At 42.0% G+C, this 17,929-nt stretch overlaps 1 protein-coding gene across 1 annotated transcript; it reads right to left on the bottom strand.

Moving 5' to 3' along the window:
* Positions 1 to 5,103: 5,103 nt before the first annotated feature.
* LOC109882658 (prostaglandin reductase 3-like) lies at positions 5,104 to 10,944 on the bottom strand. The gene is made up of 2 exons (XM_020474757.2): positions 10,344 to 10,944; positions 5,104 to 7,933 (listed from the first exon to the last, which is right to left on the bottom strand). The coding sequence occupies exons 1-2, from the start codon at positions 10,625 to 10,627 to the stop codon at positions 7,006 to 7,008; spliced, it is 1,212 nt and encodes a 403-aa protein (XP_020330346.1). The 5' UTR covers positions 10,628 to 10,944; the 3' UTR covers positions 5,104 to 7,005.
* Positions 10,945 to 17,929: the final 6,985 nt, after the last annotated feature.

Genomic DNA, 17,929 nt, shown 5'->3' with positions numbered 1-17,929 from the left:
TAAGAAAGTTGAGACAATATGTGAGTCCTGAGGTGGATGTAGATGTTGTTAACACAATGACGTCTTCTCTCTTCTGGGACCTACAACAAGTAGTCATTTCTTGACAACCCTCAGCATCCCTGCCTCAACTCATTTTCACACAACCTGTTTGTTTCTCCCATTCTGTCGTTGCTATCACCTCCATAATTATGCCTTTGTTTTTACTTCACTTCAAACTTCTTTCACCACGATTTACCACAAAACACCATACACTTCAGGCAACATTTCAAGGCCCATTAAACAAAAAACATTTAACACATCCAGATCATAATGACCATGTGTTGTCTCAATTAAACTGATGAGAGGAGTGGGCGAGAGAGAAAAACAAAGAAAAATAAGAATGTTAAGAAAAAAATAAAATGTTCTGCTTTGAACGTTCTGCTTTTCTAAATGTAGCTAGCCTACCTGATTCATTGAGTAGGGAGAGACAATTACTTGTGACCTCATCGTTGATGGAACCAGATGGAACCGAGAGAAGGGGTTCCATTGCATTTATGATACAGGCAACGCAGTCCACCTCTTCGCCATTGACATTGACCATATAGTTCTCATGTGGGGGTTGAATAGTTGTTTTTCATAACGTCCAACACTTTAGCATAAAACCTCTCTTCCTCTCTGTCCTTCTCACTGTCCCGCTTCATCTCTCGCTCTCTCTTTCTCCATCCCTCCCTCCCTCCCTCCCTGTCGGAGCTTGTACCCCTGGCCATCTGTCATACCATGTTTATGGTCCCTTTTGCTTTTGTGTCCTGATGACCACTGTCACCGGGAGGTTCCCATTACCGATGCGCCCTGATGAACGATGTCGCCCAGATGCCTCGCTGCTGACACCCCGGTGTCCTTGGCTGCAGTGGCGTTTGGCGGGGACAGAAGGGGGTGACAGGGGGACCTGGTGTTTGAGCTAACTGAGGACCTGTCCGTCAATCACAGGGGGTGGGATGGACTGGGTGTTTCGATTTTTACGTCTGCAGTGGAGAGACACTGACCGATGAAATTATGACACTGTCGCCCGGCACGGTGTGCTGATAATAACACCCATCCACTGTATGAATACTTACTGCCCTTGACTTTCACCTGTACGCATGACATCCGACACAGTGATCTTAGGCTAGCCTTTCCGGACGGTACAGGTTGCACTGTGTTGTTACCTGGCTCAGGTTCGCTACTTTGTATATTGCCACCAACATCAGATACATTTGGATACGTTTGTTTTCTCTACTACTCGTATCGTATGACCAATATGCATTTGACTGGTGTGTGGTATTGAAATGCAATCTGAACAGTGTTTAATACATATATAGTACGTTTAAAGGCACCTGGGTGTTTTTCATTCACATTTGAAATCAAATGGGAGGAATAAAGACATTGATTTGGAACGTGAAATAACATGCGGGAGGAATCAATACATTCATTTATAGTATACCATCACAGGAACGTGAAATAACATGCGGGAGGAATCAATACATTCATTTATAGTATACCATCACAGGAACGTGAAATAACATGCGGGAGGAATCAATACATTCATTTATAGTATACCATCACAGGAACGTGAAATAACATGCGGGAGGAATCAATACATTCATTTATAGTATACCATCACAGGAACATTCGGCCTGTACAAAATGAAACCTCATTTAATCAGTCAGGCCTCCCTTTCCTTTTGGCAACCTCCCCTCCTCTCTCTCTCTCGCTCTCCAACTCTGTGAATGTCTTCACTGGGCAGTGGAGCCGCTGATGAATTCTTAAGCAGATCACACTGATAATTGTATTTCATGACCGTCAGCTGTGCGAAGGCTGTCCTGAAGGGAGGGTGACTGCCAGCGCACTGAGGAGCTATTTGTGTCGTCGCCGTGTCTCCCAGTTACATCCCCCCACTGTAAAACCCCAATCACCAGGGATGTGCTTACTGTCTTCAGCCTCGAATTACTCAATCAGAAGGACACATTTATTGATGACACCTTTATTACAATTAATCAGGGGAACCTGATTAAGAAAGTTATTCCTCCTCCTCAGTGAGACTTGAGTGGCGCGGCCGCATATTCTAATTTATGTTCCACTGAGTCATTGTGACCCTGACAGACAGACAGACAGACAGATTGCCAGCAGTACTGACGCATGCACACACACACACTGCAAGCCTACACTCTTCAGAAACAAGGTGCTATCTAGAACCTAAAAGGATTCTTTGGCAGTCCCAATAGAAGAACCCTTTGAAGAACCGTATTGGGTTCCATGTAAAACCCTTTCCTAGAGGGCTCTTCATGGAACACAAAAGAGTTCTACCTGGAACCAAAAATGGTTCTCCATGGGGAAACCCTTTTTTTGTAAAGGTGAACCATAAAAAATGTGAGAAGTGCAAAATAATGACATTAGTATGGAAAATGTTTGCAAGAGAAACCTTGAGAAATGTAATAATGTGTCCCTGAACAAAGGGGGGGTTAAAATCAAAAGTAGCAGTCAGTATCTGGTGTGGCCACCAGCTGCATTAAGTACTGCAGTACTTAATGTACATCTCTTCCTCATGGACTGCACCAGAGTTGCCAGTTATTGCTGTGAGATGTTACCCCACTCTTCCACCAAGGCACCCGCGAGTTCCCGGACATTTCTGGGGGGAATGGCCTTAGCCCTCACCCTCCGATCTAACAGGTCCCAGACGTGTTCAATGGGATTGAGATCCGGGCTTTTCGCTGGCCATGGCAGAACACTGACATTCCTGTCCTGCAGGAAATCACGCACAGAAAGAGCTATATGGCTGGTGGCATTGTCATGCTGGAGGGTCATGTCAGGATGAGCCTGCAGGAAGGGTACCACATGAGGGAGGAGGATGTCTTCCCTGTAACGCACAGCGTTACATTGCCTGCAATGACAACATGATGCTGTGACACACTGCCCCAGGCCATGACAGACCCTCCACCTCCAAATCGATCCTACTCCAGAGTACAGGCCTCAGTGTAATGCTCATTCCTTCGACGATAAACGCGAATCCGACTATCACCCCTGGTGAGACAACCGCGACTTGTCAGTGAAGAGCACTTTTTGCCAGTCCTGTCTGGTCCAGCGACGGTGGGTTTGTGCCCATAGGCGACGTGATATCTGGTGAGGATCTGCCTTACAACAGGCCTACAAGACCTCAGTCCAGCCTCTCTCAGCTTATTGCAGACAGTCTGAGCACTGATAGAGGGATTGTGCATTCCTGGTGTAACTTGGGCAGTTGTTGTTGCCATCCTGTACCTGTCCCGCAGGTGTAACGTTCGGATGTACCGATGCTGTGCAGGTGTTGTTACACGTGGTCTGCCACTGCGAGGACGGTCAGCTGTCTGTCCTGTCTCCCTGTAGCACTGTCTTAGGTGTCTCACTGTACAGACATGGCAATTTATTGCCCTGGCCACATCTGCAGTCCTCATGCCTCCTTGCAGCACGCCTAAGGCACGTTCACGCAGATGAGCAGGGACCCTGGACATCTTTCTTTTGGTGTTTTTCAGAGTCGGTAGAAAGGCCTCTTTAGTGTCCTAAGTTTTCATAACTGTGACCTTAATTGCCTACCGTCTGTCTTAACGACCGTTCCACAGGTGCATGTTCATTAATTGTTAATGGTTCATTGAACAAGCATGGGAAACAGTGTTTAAAACCTTTACAATGAAGATCTGTGAAGTTATTTGGATTTTTACAAATGATCTTTGAAAGACAGGTTCCTGAAAAAGGGATGTTTCTTTTTTTTTGCTGAGTTTATTTCTATGCAATACAACATGAGTAAAAGTAACATATTATTATATATTTTTTATTAAATATCGGAAAGTCACCTGTTTTTACCTTAACTTAGTGTTTGGGTGTGCATCGACTAATTAGTTCAGTGAGGTTTTGTAACAGGGGGAGGAGTGATGGTGGTTGAGGGGTCTGAGTGACTCTTAGTAACTGAGAGTGGACCTGAGCCATGACAGAGTCAGTCACTAAGGCACCAGGTTATACCAGACCACACCATCCAAATGATGTCTATGTTAGGTGTGCCAGTATAGGAGCATGGATGGCAGAGCCTAAAGTAACACTGAGGTTGATTGAATATATAGAGTACCCAGCTGATCAAATTGATTTGATGTATTACAACACTGGCATTTCACTAAACTGTTGACAGTATTTTCAATTTATTCATTTAATCAACAATTATATGGTTCAATTGAATTGAAAGCAAGGCTGTAAAAAGGTCACAGATCCCATTTTGAGCGTGTATCCGAAATGCACAAAGCACAGATCTCTGGCAAACCAAGTATCACAACTATTCATGACATGCACTTTTGGACATTTATTTTAGATTTGAACTTTTCTCTCATAATTGTTGTGGTTGTTTCACGTTTACCATATAATATTTTCAATCTTACTTTTAGGGTTTAATTAAGGGCTATACTCAGCTTAAAGGTGGATGTAATATACTGTATAAAAAAACATAACTATAGTCTAAGCAATAAAAAGAACAATAACTAATATTCTCAAACTACGTTGAGAAACGCGACACTTTTCCAAAACATGTTTGTCACTCCACCAACATTTGTCATGTACCTCAGAAGGTGACTACAACAGGTATGTGTCTATATGGTTTGTTAAGAGCCTGCTAACAGCTACAAGCCGATTAAATAAAATGTGTTGTTTTCTCCAGGTTGTCCTGTGCTTTTAATTGGACTGTGAATGTGCACTAATCATGGCTGCTACAGGTGGGCCCCGGAGGACCAGCAGAGTGAGGCCTCGGTTGGTAATTGAAGACAGATACACATTGACAGTCTGTACCTCTATCCAGAGTATGCACGCAATAGTACTCAAGCACGGTAAATTCAAGTGAACATTTGTATCACCTCTCACCTTTGTGTGACTAGCGTGAGAGCATGCTCTTGCATTACAATGACAGCGTGAACCATACATTTTACGAGCGGTAAGAGCATCTGCCTTAACAATAGCTTTCAGGTTGCTCATAGTCATTTATGCTTGTACACTGTTATCAAACACTTACAAGGATGGGTGCAGAGATGGATCATTTCATTTATATATTTAACACAGGGGTAGAAATCAAAGAGGACCTTCATTTTAAATGTTTTAATAAAGATAGTAAGAACCAATCTACAAAAATGCACTGTATGCATTACACAGACCACTTCTCTCTTGGAACACATATGGGTGTGTGTGTGTGAGACAGGTTCAAATGGCTTCAGGCTGGTGGGTATGTTTCTGATTTCCTGAGCTGCCTGCCTGGCGAAGGTAGAGGCTTTGCATGCTGGGGTCACACCTGTAACGTATTTCACACCGAGATCTTTTTTGAGTGGCCACCTGGAGGAGGATATTGCATGTTCACAGTGCATGAACACACAGACGTCCCTCCCAGGTGGAAACAGGTGTTTGTTTTTGTGTTCCTAGGCTTGATACATAACGTATTGTCTTACAGATATTTTAATGACCTTTTCTCACTTCTTAAAAAAAAAGGCCACAGAATAACACCCCCACATTAACTTGTAAATAGTTTTAGAATTAATATGGAAAATGTAAGATAAGGCATTTCTCCATGACGATTGTATCCCACCTAGTCTCCCATCTACCCTCACCTCTAATATAGGCGACAACATGATATTTAGCTTAAAAGGGTTCAATATTTAAATGACCAAAAAAATGAAATTAGTGAATTGGCTTAAAGAGAATCCAAAACATCAAGTGGAACCTTATCCTCACGGTAACAAACAAGAACGAAAAACGTAGGCCGACCTCAGAAGGCATTCTACAATACATTCAATATAAGTGGGTTTCTGCTTCTTGTGGGAAAAACGAATGGTATTTTCAACCCCAAGTTCTGGTAAGCTGGATATTTTTTTTTATTATGGTCAGCTTGGGGCATGTGAATGGAAAGATGGATTATAAGAACGCTGTTTCGATCAGCCACAAACATGCTATAAAATACCAAGCGCACCTGATGCTGCATTCAGTTCTGACAAGTATTAACAGATCTTACTAAAACAAAACACAACAAAATGTGATTCTAAAATCAAGAATGTAAGATAAATAATGTAATCTAGATAGTGTTAATTACACGTGTTATTACTCCTCACAATTAGCCATTTTAAAACTTACTGTACACCTACAATATATAGAGAAATGTGCAATATTTTCTGTTGATTTAAGATAATGTATTAATTATATGAATGAGTAATCTGTTTATGCATGCTGTACGTATGTGTGTGTGTGGGGGGGGGTGGGGGTTGGGGGGGGGGGGGGGACTAAACGGGTCAATTGCTCTGGGCATGCTTAGGCCTATATTCCAAAAGAATGACAGAGGTTTAAACTGGTAACACTAAATGTGATCATTATGCAATATTGTCCTCAGCTGTGTAAACAGAGGGACAAGTTCAGCTGATATGCTGGTACATTGTCTGGAGTGCAGTAATCATGCGTAAACTGTGGACAGTCAATGCAGACACGGGTCTAGTTACTGTCAACACAAACGTTAATATGATTACATTTTAATTAGCGTTAGTCTTGAGCACAGAGCAAAGAAACAAGTGAGTGTGTGTGTGTGTGCGAGAGAGCACGAGAATGAGGGAGGCATTTGATCTAGAGGGGTACAGCATTATTTTCTTGAGATAACCTGTTGTTACACCAGCAATCTTCCCTCTACAAGTATTATCCCCATTTATTGGGACTTTCTATTGAATAAAATAAAGCTAATCATTAAAACATTAAACAAGGAACTGTTCTCTCACAGAACAACATTTTAGTAATATCTAAATATATTCAGGTGAAATAAACTGTTCAAAAATATATTAAATTCAGAGTACTGTAGATTGTCACAGTTCGGGTAATTTGCCTTCAACATATATACTTACATTGTTCATTTCAATGTACATACATTAGATTATGTATTTTCATTGTTCCTTTCATTGTACATACATACATTTGATTTGTTTGAGAATTCCAGTGCATTCACATGAAGGCAAATCACAGTTTGCTGTCCAGTGAGGGTGGAGTCACCTCAACCACCACCTTTCCCACGTTTTTCCCAGCATACATGTAGTCCACAGCCCTAAAGACGGACTCCAGTCCCATGAAACGGCCCTCGGGGGCCATGTCGCCACAGTCCACTTCACACACCAGCTTCCCTTTAGCAAACATCTGCATCATGCTTCCCATCGCCTCCTTGTAGTCTGACAGGAAGTGAGGTAGGAAGAACCCCCTCACGCTAGCTGACTTCTGGAGCAGCTTCATGGGCAGAGTTCCTCCTTTAACAGTTGGGACCCCTGATGCCGTTTGGTACGCTGAGATGAATCCGATCACGATCAGCCTACCCTTATTGGCCAGATTGTTGACCGCCATCTCAAACATTCTGCCACCTATGGACTCGTAGACTACGTCCAGGCCTTGTGGGTACTCTTTGCGCAGCGTGGTGCTCAGGTCCTCGGACGTGTAGTTGATGGGCCTGTCGCAGCCAATGGTCTTTAAGAAGCCAGCCTTTTCATTGGAGGAGCAGGTGCCCACAACGTGGCAGCCGGCCTGTTTGGCGAACTGCACAGCAAACTGTCCTGTGCCACCGGCAGCGGCCGTCACCAGCACCTTCTCGCCCTTCACCAGGTCGCCTAGCCGCTTCATGGCGATATAGGCCGTGGCACCACTTAACAGCAGGGTGAGGAACTCTGGCTTCACTGCGGGTACGGATACGGTCTTGATCATGGGTATCACCTTGTACTCCGCAAAGGCCCCATCGGCAAAGTAGGCCACGGTGTCGCCAATGGTGTAGCGGGCGCTGGCACTCAGGCCGAGTCCGACCACCTCGCCAATGCCCTCGAACCCGGCGTCAAACGGTGGCTTCACCGAAGGGTCGTAGCGGCCTGCTGAGTAGTTGATGTCCGAGGCATTGATTCCAACAAATCTGCATGGAATGGAACAGAGAAGGATAAATATGCGTGAATGACAGTTCAGAATGAGTAACAATTGTTACATAGAATTAAAATCAATTAACATCGGTATAGGATACTTTAGTGATGTTCTTCCGTCGGAATTCTGATAATAACATGATAATATAGTCGGAATTTTGATAATAAGTAACATAGTAGCTCATGTTATAATAACATAAGAGGAGCACTTCAGAATGCCTACAGTCATGTCTGCGAAGGTCAAGATTTCACTTCCAATTTCACTTCCATTCTCTAGGAAATATCTGCGACATCGTTTGGGAAGGAAACATTGGTTTGTTTTGGCAATGATTCCATTTGTCTTGGGAATAAACACCCACCTTACACTGACAGGACGAGGTTGGTATCACAAAACACATTGCATGATGTCACGAGTCATTGTCTTGAGAGACACACAAGAACAAACTGCACTTTTAAATCTGGTATATTTCTTTGCCGTGACATGAAAAAATAAATACAACTGTTTTCATCTCAGTTGATGACATGGAGAGAGAAAAAAATCATTGTGTGAAAGAAATGTATAAATAAATAATTTTCTATCCTCCAGAAGAACCCTTGTTGCGACTCATCATTGTGCATGTCATATTTGCATTTTTAGCACTTAAACGTAACAGCCCGGTTTAGTTACAAATAAATGGCTCCAATTAAATATAGGAAAACATCTAGGTTTGACTATACTTTCCAAATTGCTTTTGCAGCCCTTCTGAATTATTCCGTACCAGTAAATATTTGAACCTGAATCTCTCATAATGGACCAACAGTACTGAAACACCATGCATTAAATAAGAGCAAGTTCACAGGTCAAAACTCAAATGAACTGGGCTGATATTCTTAAAGAGGCTTGATTTAAAAATGTGCAACTTTGAATGCACAATAATCCCGGTCACTGAAACATGATATTAATGCATATCTCAATTTAAGCTCAAAATTAGTCAAGCAAATTCAGGTCAATGATACATAAAAGAAGGCTATATGTGCAATTAAATGACCTTTGACTACAGTAGGCTGTTGTGCAACTGTCTTCCCACCTCAGAGAATTTAACCAAGCAGGCCTTATACAATACAAGGCCGACATTGGCCTAAATGCGGCATCACAGATATTTCTGCTAATTCCCAAGCTCTACATTGAGACCACAGAATTGGCCTTTCTGATGTAGTTATTAACAAATAAATAATAATCCACATCAAGAAAGGTGCCTGAATAACTAGGCCCTTTAACTTCTTTTTTCAGTTGAAGGTGCTTGAGGCCTAGTTGTTAGCTATTCATCAGCTGTGGTCCTGCTGCTAAATGTTGTAATTTTCCAGGCCAACTCATATAATGGAGATTCATTACAGACAACAAACAAAGAATTGGTAAAAAAGAAAGTATAAGGGCATAGGCCTACATTAAAATATAGAACCATTTGTGATGCCATACAGTTTCGGGAGGCAGAGAGGGCAAAGCACATAACCTACCACTGCATCAACAGTTCTTTCATTTTCCCAAGATGAGAGATATTATTTCTCCATGGAAAATGGTATTTATAATTCAATGTTCCACATTTTCAAATGATAAATGACATACAAGACAATACACTTTTATTTATTCTCTAGGTTACTCATAAGAAATTACGCACACAAAACAAACCAGTGAAAAAGTTTTAGGCTACATATGACCATTTCTGCAAATGTTAAAAGCTATTTGATCTTTAGATTATGCTAGTATGTCCTTGGTCTCAACCATAATGCAAGACACTGCCTTTATTTCACTGATCAACTACGCTCTAATAGGCTACACCAGTATTTGAATATATCTTTGACTTAAATTGTAGTAAATAACCGGTTAGATTAAGTAGCCTACATTCCTCTGTTACAGTAACCTGTTAATGTAATCAACATTTGTAAATATCTTGCTTTGAATCAGACAGACATATATTGAGTCTTACGCATTGGTTTTTATGCAGCGGAAAATGATGATCCTGCCGCAGCCCCAAATGCCATGCAAAGCTGTTTCTCCATCTCCTCATCTATTCGTGCGAGTCTATCCCCCCCAATGACTTTCTGTTTGCAGGTTCGTGACGTAAGGAGACAGGACAGAGCGAGATGGATTGATAGACAAATGTAGGGGCGGAACTTGGATATATTTCTCACGTATTTTGCTCGCTCCTGAAATGGTCGCAAGTAAGCTACTAATATCGATGGGGATGGATAAGGCTATTCTAACCGAGGTAAGAGACCCTTTCATAACTTGAAAACAATACCAAATATTGTATCAAAGATATTGGCTCCAAAATGTGCCAAATATTGGAATAGTCTATCCATGGGGTACAGGCTACGCACCCGCGGAAAATGTGAACCTTCTGTATCGAATTTCTAACCAAAACTTACCGATTTCTGACAAGCAAGTCCCCGTCGCCAGGTGTCGGGACTGGAACAGTTTGCAAGGCAACGGCGTCTCTGAAATTCTGGCTAAGCTTCGTTACGACCAGCTTTTTCATGGAGCTCGGTATCGAAGAACCTTTAAAATCCATGAAGTGCGTGGAGTATGACAAATCTATAATGAAGCGGCGCGATACGAAATGAACTCTAGAAAGTGCATCGGTTCCTCTGCACCCCCCGCCGATTACCGAAAACACCCTCTTACCGTTTCTCAACAAGAAAGAGGTGGACATTGCACCAGGGAGGGATTATGTGACAAAGTTCACGGGCACTGGCTGTGCATTGATATCAATATGCTTATCGTTAGCCTATGCTAGGGTTTCTTCACGTAGCAGGGTAGGCCACGCCAATGCAATGATGCATTGCAATTAAAACAATATTATCAGCGCAGTTTTGTCGCATAAGATCAACACGCAATAGCGTGCTTTTGGAATGTTTGCCTTGAAGATAACTAGGCTATAGCACGGCGCAACCTTGTAGCAGCTGTCACTGTAGCGGCTTGTATTCTTTGGAGTCCCTCCCCTTCCTGGACATGACACACTTCCTAGTAAAGGTGAAACAAATCAATCGTAGTCTCAAACATATCCTCGACGATTGTACACAAAAATCCAAAGAATTGCCAATACAGCCAGTGCCAACCACAACCTTTCAAGTTATTAACAAGCACCGTCAAAAAGGCTATTATCTGCAGGATATATTTTCTCCTCAAGCATGCGTAAATTATGGTGCTCTCACATTAGGAAACTTCAGTCCGAATGTTCCAAAAATATGCAAGTCCAAAGCATTGCCATGTTGGGTTTGACATAGGATAGCATTATGTCAGGCAAAATAAAGTTGGTGTGAGTTTATTTCATATGATGATGATGATGAGCTAATTATAGTAATATAGCCTAACCTAGTAACAGTGTTGTAATAATTGACTAATTGCCATAATAACATTCCGCATGAAGTTTATGGATCAATATTTCAAAGCAACATTTTGATATTAGCCTACTGATGCAAGCATTCCTTTGTCAAGTCATTTAAATTTTAATCAGAGGAAAAACAAGACAATTAAGAAGATTGACAGGTGGGTTCTACTGTCAGGGTGACGCTTGTAGCGCGAGGGGAGGAGTAAAAATGAAGCAGGAAAAGCCACTCGATGCGTCTGTCTATCAGTTGAGACTGTCTGAAACGCTTCTCGATTCCCTGCGTTTTCATTTTTTTTCCTCGGAGGAGCAGACGAGACCTCGGTTCACTCCCTGGAGTTTACAGAAGAAAAATTCTCTCCGCGAGGGTGGATGCCTGCACCTTGTTTGTTTCTCTTTAGTCGCAGGCTCCTCACCACGTCAACCACCTGCACATTCCTTGATCGGCGGCTGATAATAATTATTTTCACGACTAGAAATGTAAGTAGAATCCCTAACTTACCACCCCGGCTCAAACTAGAGAGGGGAGAAAAGTATCCGCTGACGGCGAGGCTTGATCCGACTAGGTGGCGTGGTGACGGACTGACATTAACCATCTAATGCCTGTCTATTTTCTCTCAATTCTGCTTTGTTTCAGATCTGAGCTTGAAGCGCAGCCTTCCACGGAAATACATTTCAAAGGTGTTCGCTCACACTGGACTTATTTGTTTACCATCAGTGTTTATTTATTTTGGAGTGAAGGCGGTACAAAGTAGCCCCAACACCGCCATATAGCCCCCTATGGCAGCAGGGGAGTGACTGAAACTTGGCTTCGATGTCTGCCTCTTTTTCTGACACACAGAGATGAGGAAAGATGTTATTTGATAGACATGTTTTCAGCTGGCGAAATTCGTGCATCGTTTTGATATCACAGAAACCCTTTTTTTTCGTTTGTCCTTTATCTTCAGTCATTTGTTTCTATTTGTAGGCCTAAAGGACATATTTAGTTACATTGTGGCCGTTTCAGGTTGCCTGGCATAAGCCCACAATTACAAAAGAAACAAACCATTCTAATAGAAAAAACTGTTGACAGTTATTTCCCGAAAAAAAAAAAGGTTCGGGATGGTTTTTCTCCACTGACAGACTAATTGTTTTGATTCCTGCATGAAAAGTACCGTGGAACGTGACGGTCACTATGCCGAGGAGAAAGCAGCAAGAGCCCAGGCGATCAGCAGGTAAGCACCGGCGCGCACACACACATTCATTTTCACCATCGCTTACTAAATGGAGATCAAATGTTGGACTTTTTTTATTTTATTCACTAAATGTTTTATTTTTCCCTTTTACATTTCTCCTGTTATGCATATGTAATAGCCTAAAAATACGTTTTTTTTTACCTTCAACACATCTTCATTAGTTGACCATTATTATTTTCTATATTGCCATATGATTTCAGTAGACCACGGTACGTTTTGTAGTGACACGATAGGCCTAATGTGTTAACTTGCCAGAAAAGTCGACTACTTAGGTAGCTAGATAAACGAAACGTTAGAGATAGAGTTTCTATTGGGGTCCATTGCAGTGTTAAAGAGCGAGTAATAATGAATAATTGACTCCGAAAGAGGGGGAGAAAAAACTGGCCAGAGCCGGTTTTCTTTCTTTTCGGTTTTATTAGAGGATTGCCATCATTGATTTGATGCGTGATTGATCGCCTGTCATGTGGCAGCCTTTGATCTATTCATCCCTGATAAACATCAATACATCTCTCCATGGAGACACGCATGCTCCTTACCAATCTAGCCACTCAAAGGACAACCCCGGTTGTCTTAAAAAAAGGGAAGGTAAAAAGTTTTCAAAAGGAGGGAAATCCTTATCTCTTTATTGTTTTCCAGAGGAAATACTAGAGGGAAGAAAGAGAAAGAAAGGAAATGGAAGAGGGGGGGGGGGGGTGGAAGTGTTTTGAGGATCACAGAAATGACTAAATCCTAATTAATTAGGGTACCTGAATTAGCCTACCAACAGTAGCCCCCCCCCCCTGGTCTGGGTTAAAGACACGGAGGTTTGCACTTCTTATCCAAATGCACACCCTCCGCTCATCCTACAGAACACTTTACCAATGCAGTCCATGTCTACATCCACAGGACTGTAGTATTTACTATCTAACAACCACGGATAAACCAGATGTCGAAACACAAGGTTGAGGTCTAGTGATTTGGATTTCGACTCTCATCTCTTTTTCAAGCCGGTTTAAACAAATGTAAATGAGTGACAGGGATTTCCACCTCTGTGCTAATGAGGTGCAGCCTTTGAAGTTGGGCACTAACAAGTGGAGTGAACAAAAGACAGTTCTAGAATTTTAAAGAGGTTCTGAAATATGAGGTGTAAAGCGGACCGAACAGGAGGGCCCGGGCAGTGAAGACTTTGAACTCGGCAGGTTTATCATTTTAAATAGGCGCCAAATGACGGGGAGTCAGTCTGGATTGACTGGGAAGACTATTCAACTAGTACTTCTCTCTACAGTTCATACACTTCTGACACACAGTGTTGACTAGCCATCTTATGCTTTATACTCACTGTTGAGTAGCATCTGATTCGTCTCTTGTCTTGTATCACATAAAAAAAAAAAGAAGCTGGGTAGCAGGCTATAGGATCGCATGTAGGCTGTTCCCAACAGATCAGATCTTACATGAAAACATGCCATCACCTTGACCCCTCAACATGGTCCTATTGATCTGCTTGCCTGTCATTGACCGGCTTATACATTATGGCCTTTAATGGTCAATCACAACTTGGCAGACGGGAGTGTTACCATTCTGTTATGATCATGACCATTTGTTGGAAACGACGGCACCCTCCAACCCTCTCCTTTAACATAAATACAGACACACGCTCAACTAAAGCATGATGGTCCAGTGTTTCAATGCTAGCTAGTAGCTACTGAACCATGCCTGGTACTCTGTAGCCTATAAGGAAATAGAGAGGGAGAGTCGAGGTAGTATCGCCATGGTAGTACCATGGTAATAGAGGTTTAGAGAATGAGCACTCAAGTGGTCATCGGGGAAAAGAGGTTGTTGTGAGTTATATTTTCATTGAGAGGGTTGACGCCAGGTTCAACCAAAACAAATGTGGAACCCCAGGGGTACAGGACTGGACATTATAGAGGATGGCTGAACGGAGCACCACGAGGAGACATGTCTGGACAAATGTTATTTGTATTTATTTTTCACTAGTGTCAGGGGTTAGAATAGAGCGACATTTAATATAGGGCCTTTTACGTTCTGTGTGGGTTTGTTTGTGTGTGTGTGAGAACTTTTAACGGTTGTAAATGGGGCCATAGCCGTACAAAAGGCCTTTCCCTGATATACAGTATACGTAGTGTCACGGGAAAACCATAATATCTACTCCTCTTATTTCAGATATCCTGTCATTTAAGGTTAAGATGAGCTACGGTTTGTATCCTACAGAGTATTTAAGGCAGTTGGTAAGAGTGTTTATATGTGTTACTTTGAGGTCTCATTTTGTCCTTGAATATCAGTATCAGTTGATGGTGATGAGGACAGGAGCGATGTAAAAAAGAAAGAGAGAAGAGTGACGTTGTCTTTCATTCAATTGGAAGGTTGTGTGTCTCGGCCAGTCAGAGCTAGTTGTCTGGGGAGAAAAAACATCTCTTTCCCAGGGATAGAGGCTTCTTCATTATCCGAGAGAAAAGGTAAGGTTGCTTCTCTGGGCTTCATTAGAGAAGGCCCCTAATTATCTGTAAACCTGATGGATTTGTGACGGGCCCTAACGATTAATGCTGACAAATTCAGTAAGGTGTCAAGTCCGCATCTGCCTTGATGTAATCAAGTTGATATTATACAGTCCCCATAGCCCCTAGTGCAGTATCAACTCAATTTGCTCGTGCAGGTGACAAATGGACTTTGCTACCTGACTAATCATGTTGGAGGAAACAATGCCTCTTTAATGACCTCCCTAATCCTCCGCCTTTAACGACACAATAAAGGCCAGACGCACCGAACCAAAATCAGCTGCGTCGTCACATGGAGGCTACACTCTGTTTATGTTTATGTTTGTCTTTTTATATAGTCTAATAATACTCCTGCAATTGTCTTTATTAATATCCCATATGATTGTTACTGTGCGTAAGAAGAAAAATGGTCGTTTTGAGGGTTTGTGAAGGTTTATAATGTTGGAAATGTAGCTAAGTTTTCCAGAACATTTTTTGGGTGGGGCCTATTTTTATTTTTTTGTACAAAATTTGGTCAGTGTAAAATGAAATGATAATAGTACGTTAATATGTTTATGCAACATAATTCTAGTATGCAAAGTATAGCTTTTATTTGATGGTACATTGTGTAAACATTTTGAAGCAGCACAGTGAGGGAGAGACACACACACACGCACACACAACACCTTTTCACATCTTCATGTCTAAACCACGTACAGCCCTAGTCTTAATGTGTGGAAAATGTATCTCTCCCGCTCTTGTGTTTAGGGGCCATTCTAGAAACCTGGTAAAAAAAAAATCTCCCAGTATATTTGGAGTGGGTTAAGAAGCCCTGTGCCCTGGGATAAATGGTTTAGCATGCCCCGGGGTCGCTAAGATTACACAACGACCTTTGTGCTCTAACTTGACGATGCTGTTACGTGATATTCTGCCCTCGAAATAATCAGCATGCCGAGATTTATGTGGCCCACTCTGAAATCAACGGCCTGAGGAGGACCGTCTTACACGAGGTGTATTTTTCCATTTTATTTCCCTGTAGTTGTCTGCCAAAAATATATTTTGGGAGTAATCTGAAAACTATATTAATCTGGAAGCCCGGAGAACATAAAGATTTGTTTTTGGAGGTGCGTGCAAATGTAGTGGACTATTTAGTCAAGGTCAAGGAAATGTTAAGCGATTTAATGTTTCACACGCTTTCTCTGAAGTCGACCGAGACATCAACGTTTGTCGTCGTTAGAATTGTGTGTTTTCGCCCACATCTAACGTTTCTAAGGAAATGTGAATAGGACATTTGTGAGTGCAAAGATATATCTAAATGCCTCTTAATAGGAACATGTGTGTGCTGTTGTGTGTGTGTGTGTTTTGGTGGAATAAATGCTGATGCTAGAGTGCTACAAGAGTAGTCGTTGTAGCACTCTAGCGTCTCCCTTCTGTTGGGCCCTGCGTTTTAGAGTATGTGAGAGGGCAGTACATTGACACTCTGTTTACCATATGAGTAACACAAGGACTCCAAGCTAACTAGGACACACAAACGTCACATACGTATCACTAATGTACAGTGATATACAGTAGGGGGGGTTTCTGTGCTGTGTGTGTGTGTGTGTGTGTGTAACTGAGTGTGTGTTTGGCGGTCAGGCTCTCTTCTCTCTGCTTCACCAGAGGTTACTTTAATTGGAGCGCCTGTGTCGTTAGCAGGTGGCATCGATTTCTTTCGTCGATAGCCAGTTTTGCTCTTCTGCCACCCTCTGAGACTAATAGTTAAATTTGCATCTGGGAATTGAGCCAGTCAAAGGTCAAACATGCTCAGCTCTTTTTTTTTATGCCTTCAGTCGCCCAACCTCTACTGCCATAGCTGGAGTTGTGTGTGTGTGTGTGTTTAGTAGTCACAACTATATTTAGGATATAAGGCATATGAGAGTAGGTGCCTTTGGGAATATTTTTTGTAAGTGTTTAAGCTATACAACCATACATATATATTTTTGTACGCATCCAGTACTGTATGTGTGAAGCTAAGGATACATTTCATATAATGTTTAAGCTCGTCTTATCTTTCTCTTTCTTTCTCATTCTTTCACTAAGCTGCCCTCGGGGCACGAAGCTACCATCAGAAGAGTGTCGCCCTCTCTGCACTGTAGACACACACACACACACACTGTGGCACGGTGGGAGGTCATAATGGGGGTGGCTTAGTATGATGGGAAATCGTATCATTAAAGCAGCCAGATGTGCTTTGTGGCTCGGGAGCAAAATGTCTCTCGGAGTGGGGTTGTGGGACAGAAAAGAAAAGAACGTCAAACATAGAGAAGAAGGCAACCCTCTGGGATTGGATTCACTAGTCCAGTCCTCTCGGTTTGCTTGGTCACCGTTATTATAGTTTTAACTACTTTTTATTTGATTTTACATGAAAGTATTGTAGTCATGTTATTTATATGGAATTTTAATTGGATTGAGAACGAGAGTAAAATGCAGCAACAGTAACTGTACTAATAAATATTTAAGTGAGTTTGTGTTTTCTTTTGATGTTAAAGTCACGTTTTGTTACACACGTTATTCCGTAGATAGTGTTTAATGCTGAGTAGGCTTATTGTATTCCGTATAGTAGTTACAGTGGGTCTAGGTGGTTTTAACAGCAAATTATTGTAAAATTGTGCGGCTTTATTCGGTTCATAATTTGAGAGAAGTCAATAACATGAAAATGTAGTGAAGTAAAGTATTCTATTTCCAGTGAGTACATTTGTTCTCTTGATCAGCGGTAGTGTTCCTCCTCGAGAGGCTTGGCAGTGCTATGGGATGTCTGTAGCAGCCAAATTGAACATGTTTCTGCAATCAATAAAAGATGAGCAATTACAGAATATTTTGTCTAATAAGTATTTAAATTTCTCTGCACAGAAAAACATGTAGCTTACCCACTCATTACATCA

Source organism: Oncorhynchus kisutch, linkage group LG13, assembly GCF_002021735.2.
Source record: "Oncorhynchus kisutch isolate 150728-3 linkage group LG13, Okis_V2, whole genome shotgun sequence".
NCBI classification, from domain to species: Eukaryota; Metazoa; Chordata; class Actinopteri; order Salmoniformes; family Salmonidae; genus Oncorhynchus; species Oncorhynchus kisutch.
The sequence above is the reverse complement of the archived record's forward strand: the minus strand, read 5'-3'. Positions and strand labels throughout refer to the sequence as shown.

Excerpts from the sequence above, each read along its gene's own strand:
- LOC109882658 (XM_020474757.2), bottom strand. The coding sequence starts at position 10,627 with ATGTCCACCTCTTTCTTGTTGAGAAACGGTAAGAGGGTGTTTTCGGTA. Across the intron at positions 7,934-10,343 it reads GACTTGCTTGTCAGAAATCG|ATTTGTTGGAATCAATGCCT; the intron begins GTAAGTTTTGGT and ends CATTCCATGCAG.